The 15000-nt window shown below is 50.7% G+C and overlaps 1 protein-coding gene across 5 annotated transcripts in view; it reads left to right on the top strand.

Moving 5' to 3' along the window:
* The window catches only part of LOC106570905 (ras-GEF domain-containing family member 1B-A), a 74470-nt gene that overhangs the window by 48702 nt on the left and 10768 nt on the right, over positions 1-15000 (top strand). For 2 of the 5 annotated variants that reach the window (XM_045695411.1, XM_045695410.1), the window contains exon 11: positions 13538-13633. The exons of 1 other annotated variant lie outside the window; for it this stretch is intronic. In XM_045695411.1, the coding sequence (XP_045551367.1) occupies positions 13538-13633 (96 nt within the window). Of the gene's footprint in view, positions 1-8029; positions 10579-13537; positions 13634-15000 lie in introns of those variants that run through there. 2 more of the 5 variants (XM_045695412.1, XM_045695414.1) reach the window with 2 other exon arrangements.

Genomic DNA, 15000 nt, shown 5'->3' with positions numbered 1-15000 from the left:
CAGTTACTGGCCCGTCTCTCTAAACCCCCAACCCCCCCAGTTACTGGCCCGTCTCTCTAAACCCCCAACCCCCCAGTTACTGGCCCGTCTCTCTAAACCCCCAACCCCCCAGTTACTGGCCCGTCTCTCTAAACCCCCAACCCCCCAGTTACTGGCCCGTCTCTCTAAACCCCCAACCCCCCCAGTTACTGGCCCGTCTCTCTAAACCCCAACCCCCCAGTTACTGGCCCGTCTCTCTAAACCCCCAACCCCCCAGTTACTGGCCCGTCTCTCTAAACCCCCAACCCCCCAGTTACTGGCCCGTCTCTCTAAACCCCCAACCCCCCAGTTACTGGCCCGTCTCTCTAAACCCCCAACCCCCCAGTTACTGGCCCGTCTCTCTAAACCCCCAACCCCCCAGTTACTGGCCCGTCTCTCTAAACCCCCAACCCCCAGTTACTGGCCCGTCTCTCTAAACCCCCAACCCCCCAGTTACTGGCCCGTCTCTCTAAACCCCCAACCCCCCAGTTACTGGCCCGTCTCTCTAAACCCCCAACCCCCCAGTTACTGGCCCGTCTCTCTAAACCCCCAACCCCCCAGTTACTGGCCCGTCTCTCTAAACCCCCAACCCCCCAGTTACTGGCCCGTCTCTCTAAACCCCCAACCCCCCAGTTACTGGCCCGTCTCTCTAAACCCCCAACCCCCCAGTTACTGGCCCGTCTCTCTAAACCCCCAACCCCCCAGTTACTGGCCCGTCTCTCTAAACCCCCAACCCCCCAGTTACTGGCCCGTCTCTCTAAACCCCCAACCCCCCAGTTACTGGCCCGTCTCTCTAAACCCCCAACCCCCCAGTTACTGGCCCGTCTCTCTAAACCCCCAACCCCCCAGTTACTGGCCCGTCTCTCTAAACCCCCCAACCCCCCAGTTACTGGCCCGTCTCTCTAAACCCCCAACCCCCAGTTACTGGCCCGTCTCTCTAAACCCCCAACCCCCCAGTTACTGGCCCGTCTCTCTAAACCCCCAACCCCCCAGTTACTGGCCCGTCTCTCTAAACCCCCCAGTTACTGGCCCGTCTCTCTAAACCCCCAACCCAGTTACTGGCCCGTCTCTCTAAACCCCCACCCCCCAGTTACTGGCCCGTCTCTCTAAACCCCCAACCCCCCAGTTACTGGCCCGTCTCTCTAAACCCCCAACCCCCCAGTTACTGGCCCGTCTCTCTAAACCCCCAACCCCCCAGTTACTGGCCCGTCTCTCTAAACCCCCAACCCCCCAGTTACTGGCCCGTCTCTCTAAACCCCCAACCCCCCAGTTACTGGCCCGTCTCTCTAAACCCCCAACCCCCCAGTTACTGGCCCGTCTCTCTAAACCCCCAACCCCCCAGTTACTGGCCCGTCTCTCTAAACCCCCAACCCCCCAGTTACTGGCCCGTCTCTCTAAACCCCCAACCCCCCCAGTTACTGGCCCGTCTCTCTAAACCCCCAACCCCCCAGTTACTGGCCCGTCTCTCTAAACCCCCAACCCCCCAGTTACTGGCCCGTCTCTCTAAACCCCCAACCCCCCAGTTACTGGCCCGTCTCTCTCTAAACCCCCCAGTTACTGGCCCGTCTCTCTAAACCCCCAACCCCCAGTTACTGGCCCGTCTCTCTAAACCCCCAACCCCCCAGTTACTGGCCCGTCTCTCTAAACCCCCCAGTTACTGGCCCGTCTCTCTAAACCCCCCAGTTACTGGCCCGTCTCTCTAAACCCCCAACCCTCCATTTCAGACCGAGACAGTTTAGTGATTCATGTAGATTCTGATCTCTCCAAGTGGTGGGAATGTTCTCCGTTCTCTCTGGATGTCTGAATTATTATAGAGCCCGTTTCTCCGTTCTCTCCGGCTGTCTGAATTATCCCAGAGCCCACTAAGTGTGTGATCTGTCCAGCTGCACCAATTAAAATGTTTCTGACATTTTATGTAAAAAGTAAAAGGCCTGTTTTGTAAGTGTTGTGCTCCACTTAGCCCGGAAGACGCTGTGCTCCACTTAGCCCGGAAGACTAACAAACACTCCGTCTCACTCACAACTGATAAGCAGCAATTAATTATTACATAAAGTGGAGATCTGTATCGTGCGTGTCTTTCATGTAACCAGAAAACAAGTGGATTGGAATTTGGTGGGAATGAGAAGAACTTGATAAACGTTCCAGAACGGCTCTACAGTGTGAGGACGGAAAACAGAACAGCCTTCCGTGTGGCCCATCGGTTGGTTTGCTTCGATCTTGTTATCGCTGCTCAGTGTTGTCGTGTTATTGGCACTAAAACACAACGAACTCTTGAGGTCTTCGGTTCAGCTGGGACATCATACACAACAAGAACTCTGAAGCAGAGAAGTCAAAAGGTGAAGCCATGAATAGGTCAGCTGAGAGCTGGTTCTGGTGATGACGTCAGAGAGACAACGTGAAGGGCCTCATTTCCTCCATCAGAAATATGTTCCGTTCTTTTTCAGGAATGGAAAAAGAAACATGGCCACCTGCCAGCTCACATAACGTTCTCTCTCTCTCTGCTTGCGTCTCTGTCTCTCTCTAACCCACCCTGACCTGACCCCGTGTGAACTGGCCAGCCAGTTCCAATCCAGCTTGCGTTAGTCTAGTGGGTTAGCCTAGCTAGCGGGTTAACCTAGCGGGTTAGCCCAGTGGCTAATGATTCAGCCTAGCAGTTTAGCCTGAGATAGCGGGTTTGACTAGTGGGTTAGTCTAGCTTTAGCAGGTTAGCCTAGCACATAGCAAGCCCTGCAAGGAAGGGCTTAAACCAGCGTGTTTATTGTTTGTACTGGGTGTACTGTCAATGTATTAGGTTAGTTGACAGTTGGATAATGCTGTGACAATATGATTGGGTTAGCTAAGGGTTAGTTCACTGTCAACATTTTAATGTGTTAGCTGAGTGTTTATTTTAGGGAAGGGGGGAGGAGGAGGGGGGGGGGGCGGATTTAGCTATGTGTGTGGAAATGTGTTGAAATGTGTGTGGAAATGTGTTGAAGAGCCCTGGTTGGCTGCTCAGACAGACAGTGAGGGGTCATAAGACGGAATGTTCCAAATTCCCAGGCAGAACACTGGAATGTTCCTTCTTGTTCTTGTGACTTCTCCATCTAATGAGGGTTTGTTTATGGGTCAAATAAAAAGTATATTTACACATATGCCCAGGGCTCTAAAGTACGACCAATTTGGTTTGCATATGTGACCAAAATATTTTGATGTGCGACCTGGAGTTTTAATTTGGGAGCACCAGTGTGACCAAAACAAATTCAATATACATCAAATCAAATGTATTTATATAGCCCTTCTTACATCAGCTGATATCACAAAGTGCTGTACAGAAACCCAGCCTAAAACCCCAAACAGCAAGTAATGCAGGTGTAGAAGCACGGTGGCTAGGAAAAACTCCCTAGAAAGGCCAAAACCTAGGAAGAAACCTAGAGGAACCAGGCTTCTGGCTGTGCCGGGTGGAGATTATAACAGCACATGGCCAAGATGTTCAAATGTTCATAAATGACCAGCATGGTCAAATAATAATAATCATAGTAGTTGTCGAGGGTGCAACAAGTCAGTAACACAAGAATAAGTGTCAGTTGGCTTTTTCATAGCCGATCTTTGAGAGTATCTCTACCGCTCCTGCTGTCTCTAGAGAGTTGAAAACAGCAGGTCTGGGACAGGTAGCACGTCCGGTGAATAGGTCAGGGTTCCAGCAGGTCTGGGACAACAGGTCTGGGACAGGTAGCACGTCCGGCGAACAGGTCAGGTTTCCATAGCTGCAGGCAGAACAGTTGGAACTGGAGCAGCAGCACGGCCAGGTGAACTGGGGACAGCAAGGAGTCATCAAGCCAGGTAGTCCTAAGGCATGGTCCTAGGGCTCAGGTCCTCCGAGAGAGAGAAAGAAAGAAAGAGAAATATCTATTGTTATATTGTTGTTATGATGATAAAGCTTGGCTGTACCATTGTGTCCCGAGCGCAGATACGTTAGCGTCATGCTTGCACCATTACTACAGCGAAAACTGCTTTATTTTTCCTGGCCCAAACAGTTCAAAGATCTGACCACAGGAGTTTTGGTGGCACCTTAAGTGGGGAGAACGGGCAACTTGGAAAATGACTGTAGCAGAATCGGTGGAATGGTATTAAAATACGTCAAATGCGTGGTTTCCATGGTTGCCAGGTGTTTGATTCCATTTGCTCCGTTCTGGCCCATTTATTATGAGTCGTTCTCCCCTCAGCAGCCTCCTCTGGATCTGACCCATATTACATATTACCGGTGAAACGTTTTTTTTCTCTTCCTGTCGAGGATTGGGGGTCGCATTTTTACATACGTATTCTGTTCTAACCCTATTTACGTGTTGTTAACCATGTCTTTTACAACCTTGTTCTGTCATGTTTTATTTACCTCCTTAGCTAGCTAGCTAGCTAACAACCTGGTAACTTTACCAGTATATCCAAACAGCACTGCTCTAGTGGTAATGTTGTTTATACAACTTGTTTTCTCTCCTCTCATTCTCCCACTCTGTCCTCTGTTCAGAGCTGTCCTGGGTTTATAGAGGGGCCTCAGTGTCACAGAGAGAGAGAGAGAGCGAGAGAGCAGAGAGACTGATATCATTTGGTACATTCTGTGCTGTTTACTTTATTCTTATTGGATTAGAATAACACGTTGGGCAGTTGAGGAGCCGTTGATGTCAAACTCAAGCGTGACATCACATGGTTGTTGATCAGTGCTTCGTCGCACACTGTATTACACTGTTCCCTCACAGAGCTGGCCTGTATTCCCTCACAGAGCTGGCCTGTGTTCCCTCACAGAGCTGGCCTGTGTTCCCTCACAGAGCTGGCCTGTGTTCCCTCACAGAGCTGGCCTGTGTTCCCTCACAGAGCTGGCCTGTGTTCCCTCACAGAGCTGGCCTGTGTTCCCTCACAGAGCTGGCCTGTGTTCCCTCACAGAGCTGGCCTGTGTTCCCTCACAGAGCTGGCCTGTGTTCCCTCTCAGAGCTGGCCTGTGTTCCCTCTCAGAGCTGGCCTGTGTTCCCTCACAGAGCTGGCCTGTGTTCCCTCACAGAGCTGGCCTGTGTTCCCTCACAGAGCTGGCCTGTGTTCCCTCTCAGAGCTGGCCTGTGTTCCCTCTCAGAGCTGGCCTGTGTTCCCTCTCAGAGCTGGCCTGCGTTCCCTCTCAGAGCTGGCCTGCGTTCCCTCTCAGAGCTGGCCTGCGTTCCCTCTCAGAGCTGGCCTGCGTTCCCTCTCAGAGCTGGCCTGCGTTCCCTCTCAGAGCTGGCCTGCGTTCCCTCTCAGAGCTGGCCTGCGTTACCTCTCAGAGCTGGCCTGCGTTACCTCTCAGAGCTGGCCTGTGTTCACGAAGAGTCTGAGTAGGCGTGCTGATCTAGGATCAGGTCCCCCTGTCTTTGTCATTATAATCTAATTCCTGACATTTAATCCTAGTAAAAATTCCCTGTCTTAGGTCAGTTTAGGATCACCACTTTATTTTAAGAATGTGAAATGTCAGAATAATATAGTAGAGAGTGATTTATTTCATCTTTTATTTCCTTCATCACATTCCCAGTGGGTCAGAAGTTTACATACACTCAATTAGTATTTGGGCTCTTTGACCAAGAAGGCGAGTGATGGAGTGCTGCATCAGATGACCTGGCCTCCACAATCACCTGATCACAACCCAATTGAGATGGTTTGGGATGAGTTGGACTGCAAAGTGAAGGAAAAGCAGCCAACAAGTGCTCAGCATATGTGAAACTCCTTCAAGTCTGTTGGAAAAGCATTCTAGGTGAAGCTGGTTGAGAGAATGCCAAGAGTGTGCAAAGCTGTCATCAGGGCAAAGGGTGGCTACTTTGAAGAATCTCAAATATAAAATCTATTTTGATTTGTTTAACACTTTTTTTGGTTACTACATGATTCCATATGTGTTATTTCATAGTCGATGTCTTCACTATTATTCTATAATGTAGAAAATAGTAAAAATAAAGAAAACCCTTGAATGAGTAGGTGTGTCCAAACTTTTGACTGGTACTGTATATATAATATTTTTAACACAATGGCATGGAAAGGGTTCTCTCTGATCCAGTTTATATAAGAGAATACCATTGATAGGAAAGTAGAAAGTAGACGATGAAAAGGTCTGTGGATATTTTGGGGCACGAGGCATCTTCTAGGATGTTACATATTGAAATAGAATCAACACCCATCACATAACATTGACTTGGATGGTAATGTTTGTTCTAGTCATTTTATTTCTATGCCATGTTACCGAGCAAACCCTCCGTCTCCCACTGAGTAAACCAGCAAACCACTTCCTCTGTGCTGCTGTCAGGCTCCCGATGGCATGCAATGCGCTCAACTCTCTCCTCTTGTGTAATAACAGTGAAAGGTGCTTGAAGCCAACAGTCAATCACATAACAATGAAAAACAGACCAGCACTCCATTTGATTCAGTTGCAAATTGAAGATTTGTTTATTTTATTCAGTCAGGCAACATGTCCTGCTAGAACTGTCCTGTCCATCTGTCCAACCACCAGACCAGAGTGGTTAGGAACTGTCCTGTCCATCTGTCCAACCACCAGACCAGAGTGGTTAGGAACTGTCCTGTCCATCTGTCCAACCACCAGACCAGAGTGGTTAGGAACTGTCCTGTCCATCTGTCCAACCACCAGACCAGAGTGGTTAGGAACTGTCCTGTCCATCTGTCCAACCACCAGACCAGAGTGGTTAGGAACTGTCCTGTCCATCTGTCCAACCACCAGACCAGAGTGGTTAGGAACTGTCCTGTCCATCTGTCCAACCACCAGACCAGAGTGGTTAGGAACTGTCCTGTCCATCTGTCCAACCACCAGACCAGAGTGGTTAGGAACTGTCCTGTCCATCTGTCCAACCACCAGACCAGAGTGGTTAGGAACTGTCCTGTCCATCTGTCCAACCACCAGACCAGAGTGGTTAGGAACTGTCCTGTTCATCTGTCCAACCGCCAGACCAGAGTGGTTAGGAACTGTCCTGTCCATCTGTCCAACCACCAGACCAGAGTGGTTAGGAACTGTCCTGTTTATCTGTCCAACCACCAGACCAGAGTGGTTAGGAACTGTCCTGTTCATCTGTCCAACCACCAGACCAGAGTGGTTAGGAACTGTCCTGTCCATCTGTCCAACCACCAGACCAGAGTGGTTAGGAACTATCCTGTCCATCTGTCCAACCACCAGACCAGAGTGGTTAGGAACTGTCCTGTCCATCTGTCCAACCACCAGACCAGAGTGGTTAGGAACTGTCCTGTCCATCTGTCCAACCACCAGACCAGAGTGGTTAGGAACTATCCTGTCCATCTGTCCAACCACCAGACCAGAGTGGTTAGGAACTGTCCTGTCCATCTGTCCAACCACCAGACCAGAGTGGTTAGGAACTGTCCTGTCCATCTGTCCAACCACCAGACCAGAGTGGTTAGGAACTGTCCTGTCCAACCACCAGACCAGAGTGGTTAGGAACTGTCCTGTCCATCTGTCCAACCACCAGACCAGAGTGGTTAGGAACTGTCCTGTCCATCTGTCCAACCACCAGACCAGAGTGGTTAGGAACTGTCCTGTTCATCTGTCCAACCACCAGACCAGAGTGGTTAGGAACGGTCCTGTCCATCTGTCCAACCACCAGACCAGAGTGGTTAGGAACTGTCCTGTCCATCTGTCCAACCACCAGACCAGAGTGGTTAGGAACTGACACTGTCCTCGGTGTGTGTGTGTGTGTGTGTGTGTGTGTGTGTGTTGAGCAGCTGTCTGTTGTCGGTGTCTCTGATCGCTCCCTATTTCGGACACCTGATTCACTCCCTCCCGTTCTCTCTCGTCTCCCTCCATCCCTGAATCCCTCCATCCCTGAATCCCTCCCTCTCTGAATCCCTCCCTGATCCCTCCATCCCTGAATCCCTCCATCCCTGAATCCCTCCCTGAATCCCTCCCTCCCTGAATTGATCCAGTTTAGTACATTGCATTAACTCCCTCCCTCTTTCTCTCCCCTACCCTCACTCCCTCCCTCCCATCCTTTCTGACTTGTTCAAGCCAGCCAGGCCGTCTGCACGGCTGCAGCCACCATCAGTTCTCCTCTGAGAGTGGGGAAGCCGTGGAGCTGTGTGTCAGTCTGCCTCTTTGGAGCGTCTCTCTGCTGAGCTTATCATTATCTCTCCACCCTGTAACCCTGCACACCCTCTCAACGCTCCAACCGATGTTGTTCTCTCCACCCTGTAACCCTGCACACCTTCTCAACGCCCCAACCGATGTTGTTCTCTCCACCCTGTAACCCTGCACACCCTCTCAACGCTCCAACCGATGTTTCATGTGCTGGGCGGGGTGAGGGGAGATGGGAGGATGAGAGGAGGGATAATACGGTGGTATACATTACAGACATCCTGTACTCTGTGGTCTGTACACCCCAGTGTGTAAAGAGCACCAGGTTAATGTTTGGTAGGGGTCTGTACTGTACAACCCCAGTGGGTAGAGAGCACCAGGTTAATGTTTGGTAGGGGTCTGTACTGTACAACCCCAGTGGGTAGAGAGCACCAGGTTAATGTTTGGTAGGGGTCTGTACTGTACAACCCCAGTGGGTAGAGAGCACCAGGTTAATGTTTGGTAGGGGTCTGTACTGTACAACCCCAGTGGGTAGAGAGCACCAGGTTAATGTTTGGTAGGGGTCTGTACTGTACAACCCCAGTGGGTAGAGAGCACCAGGTTAATGTTTGGTAGGGGTCTGTACTGTACAACCCCAGTGGGTAGAGAGCACCAGGTTAATGTTTGGTAGGGGTCTGTACTGTACAACCCCAGTGGGTAGAGAGCACCAGGTTAATGTTTGGTAGGGGTCTGTACTGTACAACCCCAGTGGGTAGAGAGCACCAGGTTAATGTTTGGTAGGGGTCTGTACTGTACAACCCCAGTGGGTAGAGAGCACCAGGTTAATGTTTGGTAGGGGTCTGTACTGTACAACCCCAGTGGGTAGAGAGCACCAGGTTAATGTTTGGTAGGGGTCTGTACTGTACAACCCCAGTGGGTAGAGAGCACCAGGTTAATGTTTGGTAGGGGTCTGTACTGTACAACCCCAGTGGGTAGAGAGCACCAGGTTAATGTTTGGTAGGGGTCTGTACTGTACAACCCCAGTGGGTAGAGAGCACCAGGTTAATGTTTGGTAGGGGTCTGTACTGTACAACCCCAGTGGGTAGAGAGCACCAGGTTAATGTTTGGTAGGGGTCTGTACTGTACAACCCCAGTGGGTAGAGAGCACCAGGTTAATGTTTGGTAGGGGTCTGTACTGTACAACCCCAGTGGGTAGAGAGCACCAGGTTAATGTTTGGTAGGGGTCTGTACTGTACAACCCCAGTGGGTAGAGAGCACCAGGTTAATGTTTGGTAGGGGTCTGTACTGTACAACCCCAGTGGGTAGAGAGCACCAGGTTAATGTTTGGTAGGGGTCTGTACTGTACAACCCCAGTGGGTAGAGAGCACCAGGTTAATGTTTGGTAGGGGTCTGTACTGTACAACCCCAGTGGGTAGAGAGCACCAGGTTAATGTTTGGTAGGGGTCTGTACTGTACAACCCCAGTGGGTAGAGAGCACCAGGTTAATGTTTGGTAGGGGTCTGTACTGTACAACCCCAGTGGGTAGAGAGCACCAGGTTAATGTTTGGTAGGGGTCTGTACTGTACAACCCCAGTGGGTAGAGAGCACCAGGTTAATGTTTGGTAGGGGTCTGTACTGTACAACCCCAGTGGGTAGAGAGCACCAGGTTAATGTTTGGTAGGGGTCTGTACTGTACAACCCCAGTGGGTAGAGAGCACCAGGTTAATGTTTGGTAGGGGTCTGTACTGTACAACCCCAGTGGGTAGAGAGCACCAGGTTAATGTTTGGTAGGGGTCTGTACTGTACAACCCCAGTGGGTAGAGAGCACCAGGTTAATGTTTGGTAGGGGTCTGTACTGTACAACCCCAGTGGGTAGAGAGCACCAGGTTAATGTTTGGTAGGGGTCTGTACTGTACAACCCCAGTGTGTAAAGAGCACCAGGTTAATGTTTGGTAGGGGTCTGTACTGTACAACCCCAGTGGGTAGAGAGCACCAGGTTAATGTTTGGTAGGGGTCTGTACTGTACAACCCCAGTGTGTAAAGAGCACCAGGTTAATGTTTGGTAGGGGTCTGTACTGTACAACCCCAGTGGGTAGAGAGCACCAGGTTAATGTTTGGTAGGGGTCTGTACTGTACAACCCCAGTGGGTAGAGAGCACCAGGTTAATGTTTGGTAGGGGTCTGTACTGTACAACCCCAGTGGGTAGAGAGCACCAGGTTAATGTTTGGTAGGGGTCTGTACTGTACAACCCCAGTGGGTAGAGAGCACCAGGGTAATGTTTGGTAGGGGTCTGTACTGTACAACCCCAGTGTGTAAAGAGCACCAGGTTAATGTTTGGTAGGGGTCTGTACTGTACAACCCCAGTGGGTAGAGAGCACCAGGTTAATGTTTGGTAGGGGTCTGTACTGTACAACCCCAGTGTGTAAAGAGCACCAGGTTAATGTTTGGTAGGGGTCTGTACTGTACAACCCCAGTGGGTAGAGAGCACCAGGTTAATGTTTGGTAGGGGATCTGTACTGTACAACCCCAGTGGGTAGAGAGCACCAGGTTAATGTTTGGTAGGGGTCTGTACTGTACAACCCCAGTGGGTAGAGAGCACCAGGTTAATGTTTGGTAGGGGTCTGTACTGTACAACCCCAGTGGGTAGAGAGCACCAGGTTAATGTTTGGTAGGGGTCTGTACTGTACAACCCCAGTGGGTAGAGAGCACCAGGTTAATGTTTGGTAGGGGTCTGTACTGTACAACCCCAGTGGGTAGAGAGCACCAGGTTAATGTTTGGTAGGGGTCTGTACTGTACAACCCCAGTGTGTAAAGAGCACCAGGTTAATGTTTGGTAGGGGTCTGTACTGTACAACCCCAGTGGGTAGAGAGCACCAGGTTAATGTTTGGTAGGGGTCTGTACTGTACAACCCCAGTGGGTAGAGAGCACCAGGTTAATGTTTGGTAGGGGTCTGTACTGTACAACCCCAGTGGGTAGAGAGCACCAGGTTAATGTTTGGTAGGGGTCTGTACTGTACAACCCCAGTGGGTAGAGAGCACCAGGTTAATGTTTGGTAGGGGTCTGTACTGTACAACCCCAGTGGGTAGAGAGCACCAGGTTAATGTTTGGTAGGGGTCTGTACTGTACAACCCCAGTGGGTAGAGAGCACCAGGTTAATGTTTGGTAGGGGTCTGTACTGTACAACCCCAGTGGGTAGAGAGCACCAGGTTAATGTTTGGTAGGGGTCTGTACTGTACAACCCCAGTGGGTAGAGAGCACCAGGTTAATGTTTGGTAGGGGTCTGTACTGTACAACCCCAGTGGGTAGAGAGCACCAGGTTAATGTTTGGTAGGGGTCTGTACTGTACAACCCCAGTGTGTAAAGAGCACCAGGTTAATGTTTGGTAGGGGTCTGTACTGTACAACCCCAGTGGGTAGAGAGCACCAGGTTAATGTTTGGTAGGGGTCTGTACTGTACAACCCCAGTGGGTAGAGAGCACCAGGTTAATGTTTGGTAGGGGTCTGTACTGTACAACCCCAGTGGGTAGAGAGCACCAGGTTAATGTTTGGTAGGGGTCTGTACTGTACAACCCCAGTGTGTAAAGAGCACCAGGTTAATGTTTGGTAGGGGTCTGTACTGTACAACCCCAGTGGGTAGAGAGCACCAGGTTAATGTTTGGTAGGGGTCTGTACTGTACAACCCCAGTGGGTAGAGAGCACCAGGTTAATGTTTGGTAGGGGTCTGTACTGTACAACCCCAGTGGGTAGAGAGCACCAGGTTAATGTTTGGTAGGGGTCTGTACTGTACAACCCCAGTGGGTAGAGAGCACCAGGTTAATGTTTGGTAGGGGTCTGTACTGTACAACCCCAGTGTGTAAAGAGCACCAGGTTAATGTTTGGTAGGGGTCTGTACTGTACAACCCCAGTGGGTAGAGAGCACCAGGTTAATGTTTGGTAGGGGTCTGTACTGTACAACCCCAGTGGGTAGAGAGCACCAGGTTAATGTTTGGTAGGGGTCTGTACTGTACAACCCCAGTGGGTAGAGAGCACCAGGTTAATGTTTGGTAGGGGTCTGTACTGTACAACCCCAGTGGGTAGAGAGCACCAGGTTAATGTTTAGTGAGGATCACCGTAGCAAAACCTCTTGAATTATGAAATGAAAATGAGTGTTTGTTAATAGTTTAAGTGTAAGGCCCTGCCTGTTCCAGTCCGGTTCCTTCCATTTGGTACCTAATGGACATGAACCTAATATCCACCTTTTGTGGCCTGTTTCTCTGTTCCCTGGGATAGGGCCAACCCTAACCTCTCTGTAACCTAATGCCTGGGATAGGGTCAACCCTAACCTCTCTGTAACCTAATGCCTGGGATAGGGTCAACACTAACCTCTCTGTAACCTAATGCCTGGGATAGGGTCAACCCTAACCTCTCTGTAACCTAATGCCTGGGATAGGGTCAACCCTAACCTCTCTGTAACCTAATGCCTGGGATAGGGTCAACACTAACCTCTCTGTAACCTAATGCCTGGGATAGGGTCAACACTAACCTCTCTGTAACCTAATGCCTGGGATAGGGTCAACACTAACCTCTCTGTAACCTAATGCCTGGGATAGGGCCAACCCTAACCTCTCTGTAACCTAATGCCTGGGATAGGGCCAACCCTAACCTCTCTGTAACCTAATGCCTGGGATAGGGTCAACCCTAACCTCTCTGTAACCTAATGTCTGGGATAGGGTCAGCCCTAACCTCTCTGTAACCGAATGCCTGGGATAGGGCCAACCCTAACCTCTCTGTAACCTAATGCCTGGGATAGGGCCAACCCTAACCTCTCTGTAACCTAATGCCTGGGATAGGGTCAACCCTAACCTCTCTGTAACCTAATGCCTGGGATAGGGTCAACCCTAACCTCTCTGTAACCTAATGCCTGGGATAGGGTCAACACTAACCTCTCTGTAACCTAATGCCTGGGATAGGGCCAACCCTAACCTCTCTGTAACCGAATGCCTGGGATAGGGTCAACCCTAACCTCTCTGTAACCTAATGCCTGGGATAGGGTCAACCCTAACCTCTCTGTAACCTAATGCCTGGGATAGGGTCAACCCTAACCTCTCTGTAACCTAATGCCTGGGATAGGGCCAACCCTAACCTCTCTGTAACCTAATGCCTGGGATAGGGTCAACACTAACCTCTCTGTAACCTAATGCCTGGGATAGGGCCAACCCTAACCTCTCTGTAACCTAATGCCTGGGATAGGGCCAACCCTAACCTCTCTGTAACCTAATGCCTGGGATAGGGCCAACCCTAACCTCTCTGTAACCTAATGCCTGGGATAGGGCCAACCCTAACCTCTCTGTAACCTAATGCCTGGGATAAAGCCAACCCCTCATACAATAACCTGACTCCTGTAACCTGACTGTTGTTTTTAATTCTCCTCTCTTCTCTCTCCTCGCTATCTTCTCTTTCTCTTCTCTCTCATCTCTCTGTCAGATTGTCATCCCTTTCTTCAGCCTACTGATCAAAGATCTCTATTTCCTGAACGAGGGATGTTCCAACAGGATGCAGAACGGACATGTGAACTTTGAGGTGCGTTTGGGAAACAGTTTGCTGTTTGTAAGGAAATCCCCCCCCATACTTGGCCCAATTGGTTTGGCCCACCAGAGACTTCCAGAATGACCTTATGTTTTTATGAACAATATTTTATTTGGGGGGGGTTTGGCTCACTACTGAGGTGGTTTGTCCACCTCTGTAATAAGATGAAGTAAGGTTTTTATGTAACACAGGTCCACCAGCTCCAGAAATGTTCCATTGCTAAAGGAGACCATTTGCACACCAACATATTTACGGTACATAGTAACGGAAAAGGCCTTTTTTTTGTTTTTACATCTTCCCCAATAACTGGCAGAGAATGAGGAAGTAAGACTTCTGCACTACAGTGGAATTAAGACTTTTATCATTGGAGACCCTATTCATAGTCTAGAAAGCAGTCATGAGGGCGGACAGTCAGTCAGTCAGTCATGAGGGCGGACAGTCAGTCAGTCAGTCATGAGGGCGGACAGTCAGTCAGTCAGTCATGAGGGCGGACAGTCAGTCAGTCAGTCATGAGGGCGGACAGTCAGTCAGTCAGTCATGAGGGCGGACAGTCAGTCAGTCAGTCGCGAGGGCGGACAGTCAGTCAGTCAGTCGCGAGGGCGGACAGTCAGTCAGTCAGTCGCGAGGGCGGACAGTCAGTCAGTCAGTCGCGAGGGCGGACAGTCAGTCAGTCAGTCATGAGGGCGGACAGTCAGTCAGTCAGTCATGAGGGCGGACAGTCAGTCAGTCAGTCGCGAGGGCGGACAGTCAGTCAGTCGCGAGGGCGGACAGTCAGTCAGTCAGTCGAGGGCGGACAGTCAGTCAGTCCAGGGCGGACAGTCAGTCAGTCATGAGGGCGGACAGTCAGTCAGTCAGTCATGAGGGCGGACTGTCAGTCAGTCAGTCAGTCATGAGGGCGGACTGTCAGTCAGTCAGTCAGTCATGAGGGCGGACTGTCAGTCAGTCAGTCAGTCATGAGGGCGGACTGTCAGTCAGTCAGTCGCGAGGGCGGACTGTCAGTCAGTCAGTCGCGAGGGCGGACTGTCAGTCAGTCAGTCAGTCACGAGGGCGGACTGTCAGTCAGTCAGTCAGTCGCGAGGGCAGACTGTCAGTCAGTCAGTCAGTCATGAGGGCAGACTGTCGGTCAGTCAGTCAGTCGCGAGGGCGGACAGTCAGTCAGTCAGTCAGTCGCGAGGGCGGACAGTCAGTCAGTCAGTCAGTCGAGGGCGGACAGTCAGTCAGTCAGTCGCGAGGGCGGAGAGTCAGTCAGTCAGTCATGAGGGCGGACAGTCAGTCAGTCAGTCAGTCAGTCGAGGGCGGACAGTCAGTCAGTCAGTCAGTCATGAGGGGCGGACAGTCAGTCAGTCAGTCAGTCATGAGGG

The sequence above is a fragment of the Salmo salar genome, chromosome ssa15, assembly GCF_905237065.1.
Source record: "Salmo salar chromosome ssa15, Ssal_v3.1, whole genome shotgun sequence".
Lineage (NCBI taxonomy): Eukaryota > Metazoa > Chordata > Actinopteri > Salmoniformes > Salmonidae > Salmo > Salmo salar.
The sequence above is the reverse complement of the archived record's forward strand: the minus strand, read 5'-3'. Positions and strand labels throughout refer to the sequence as shown.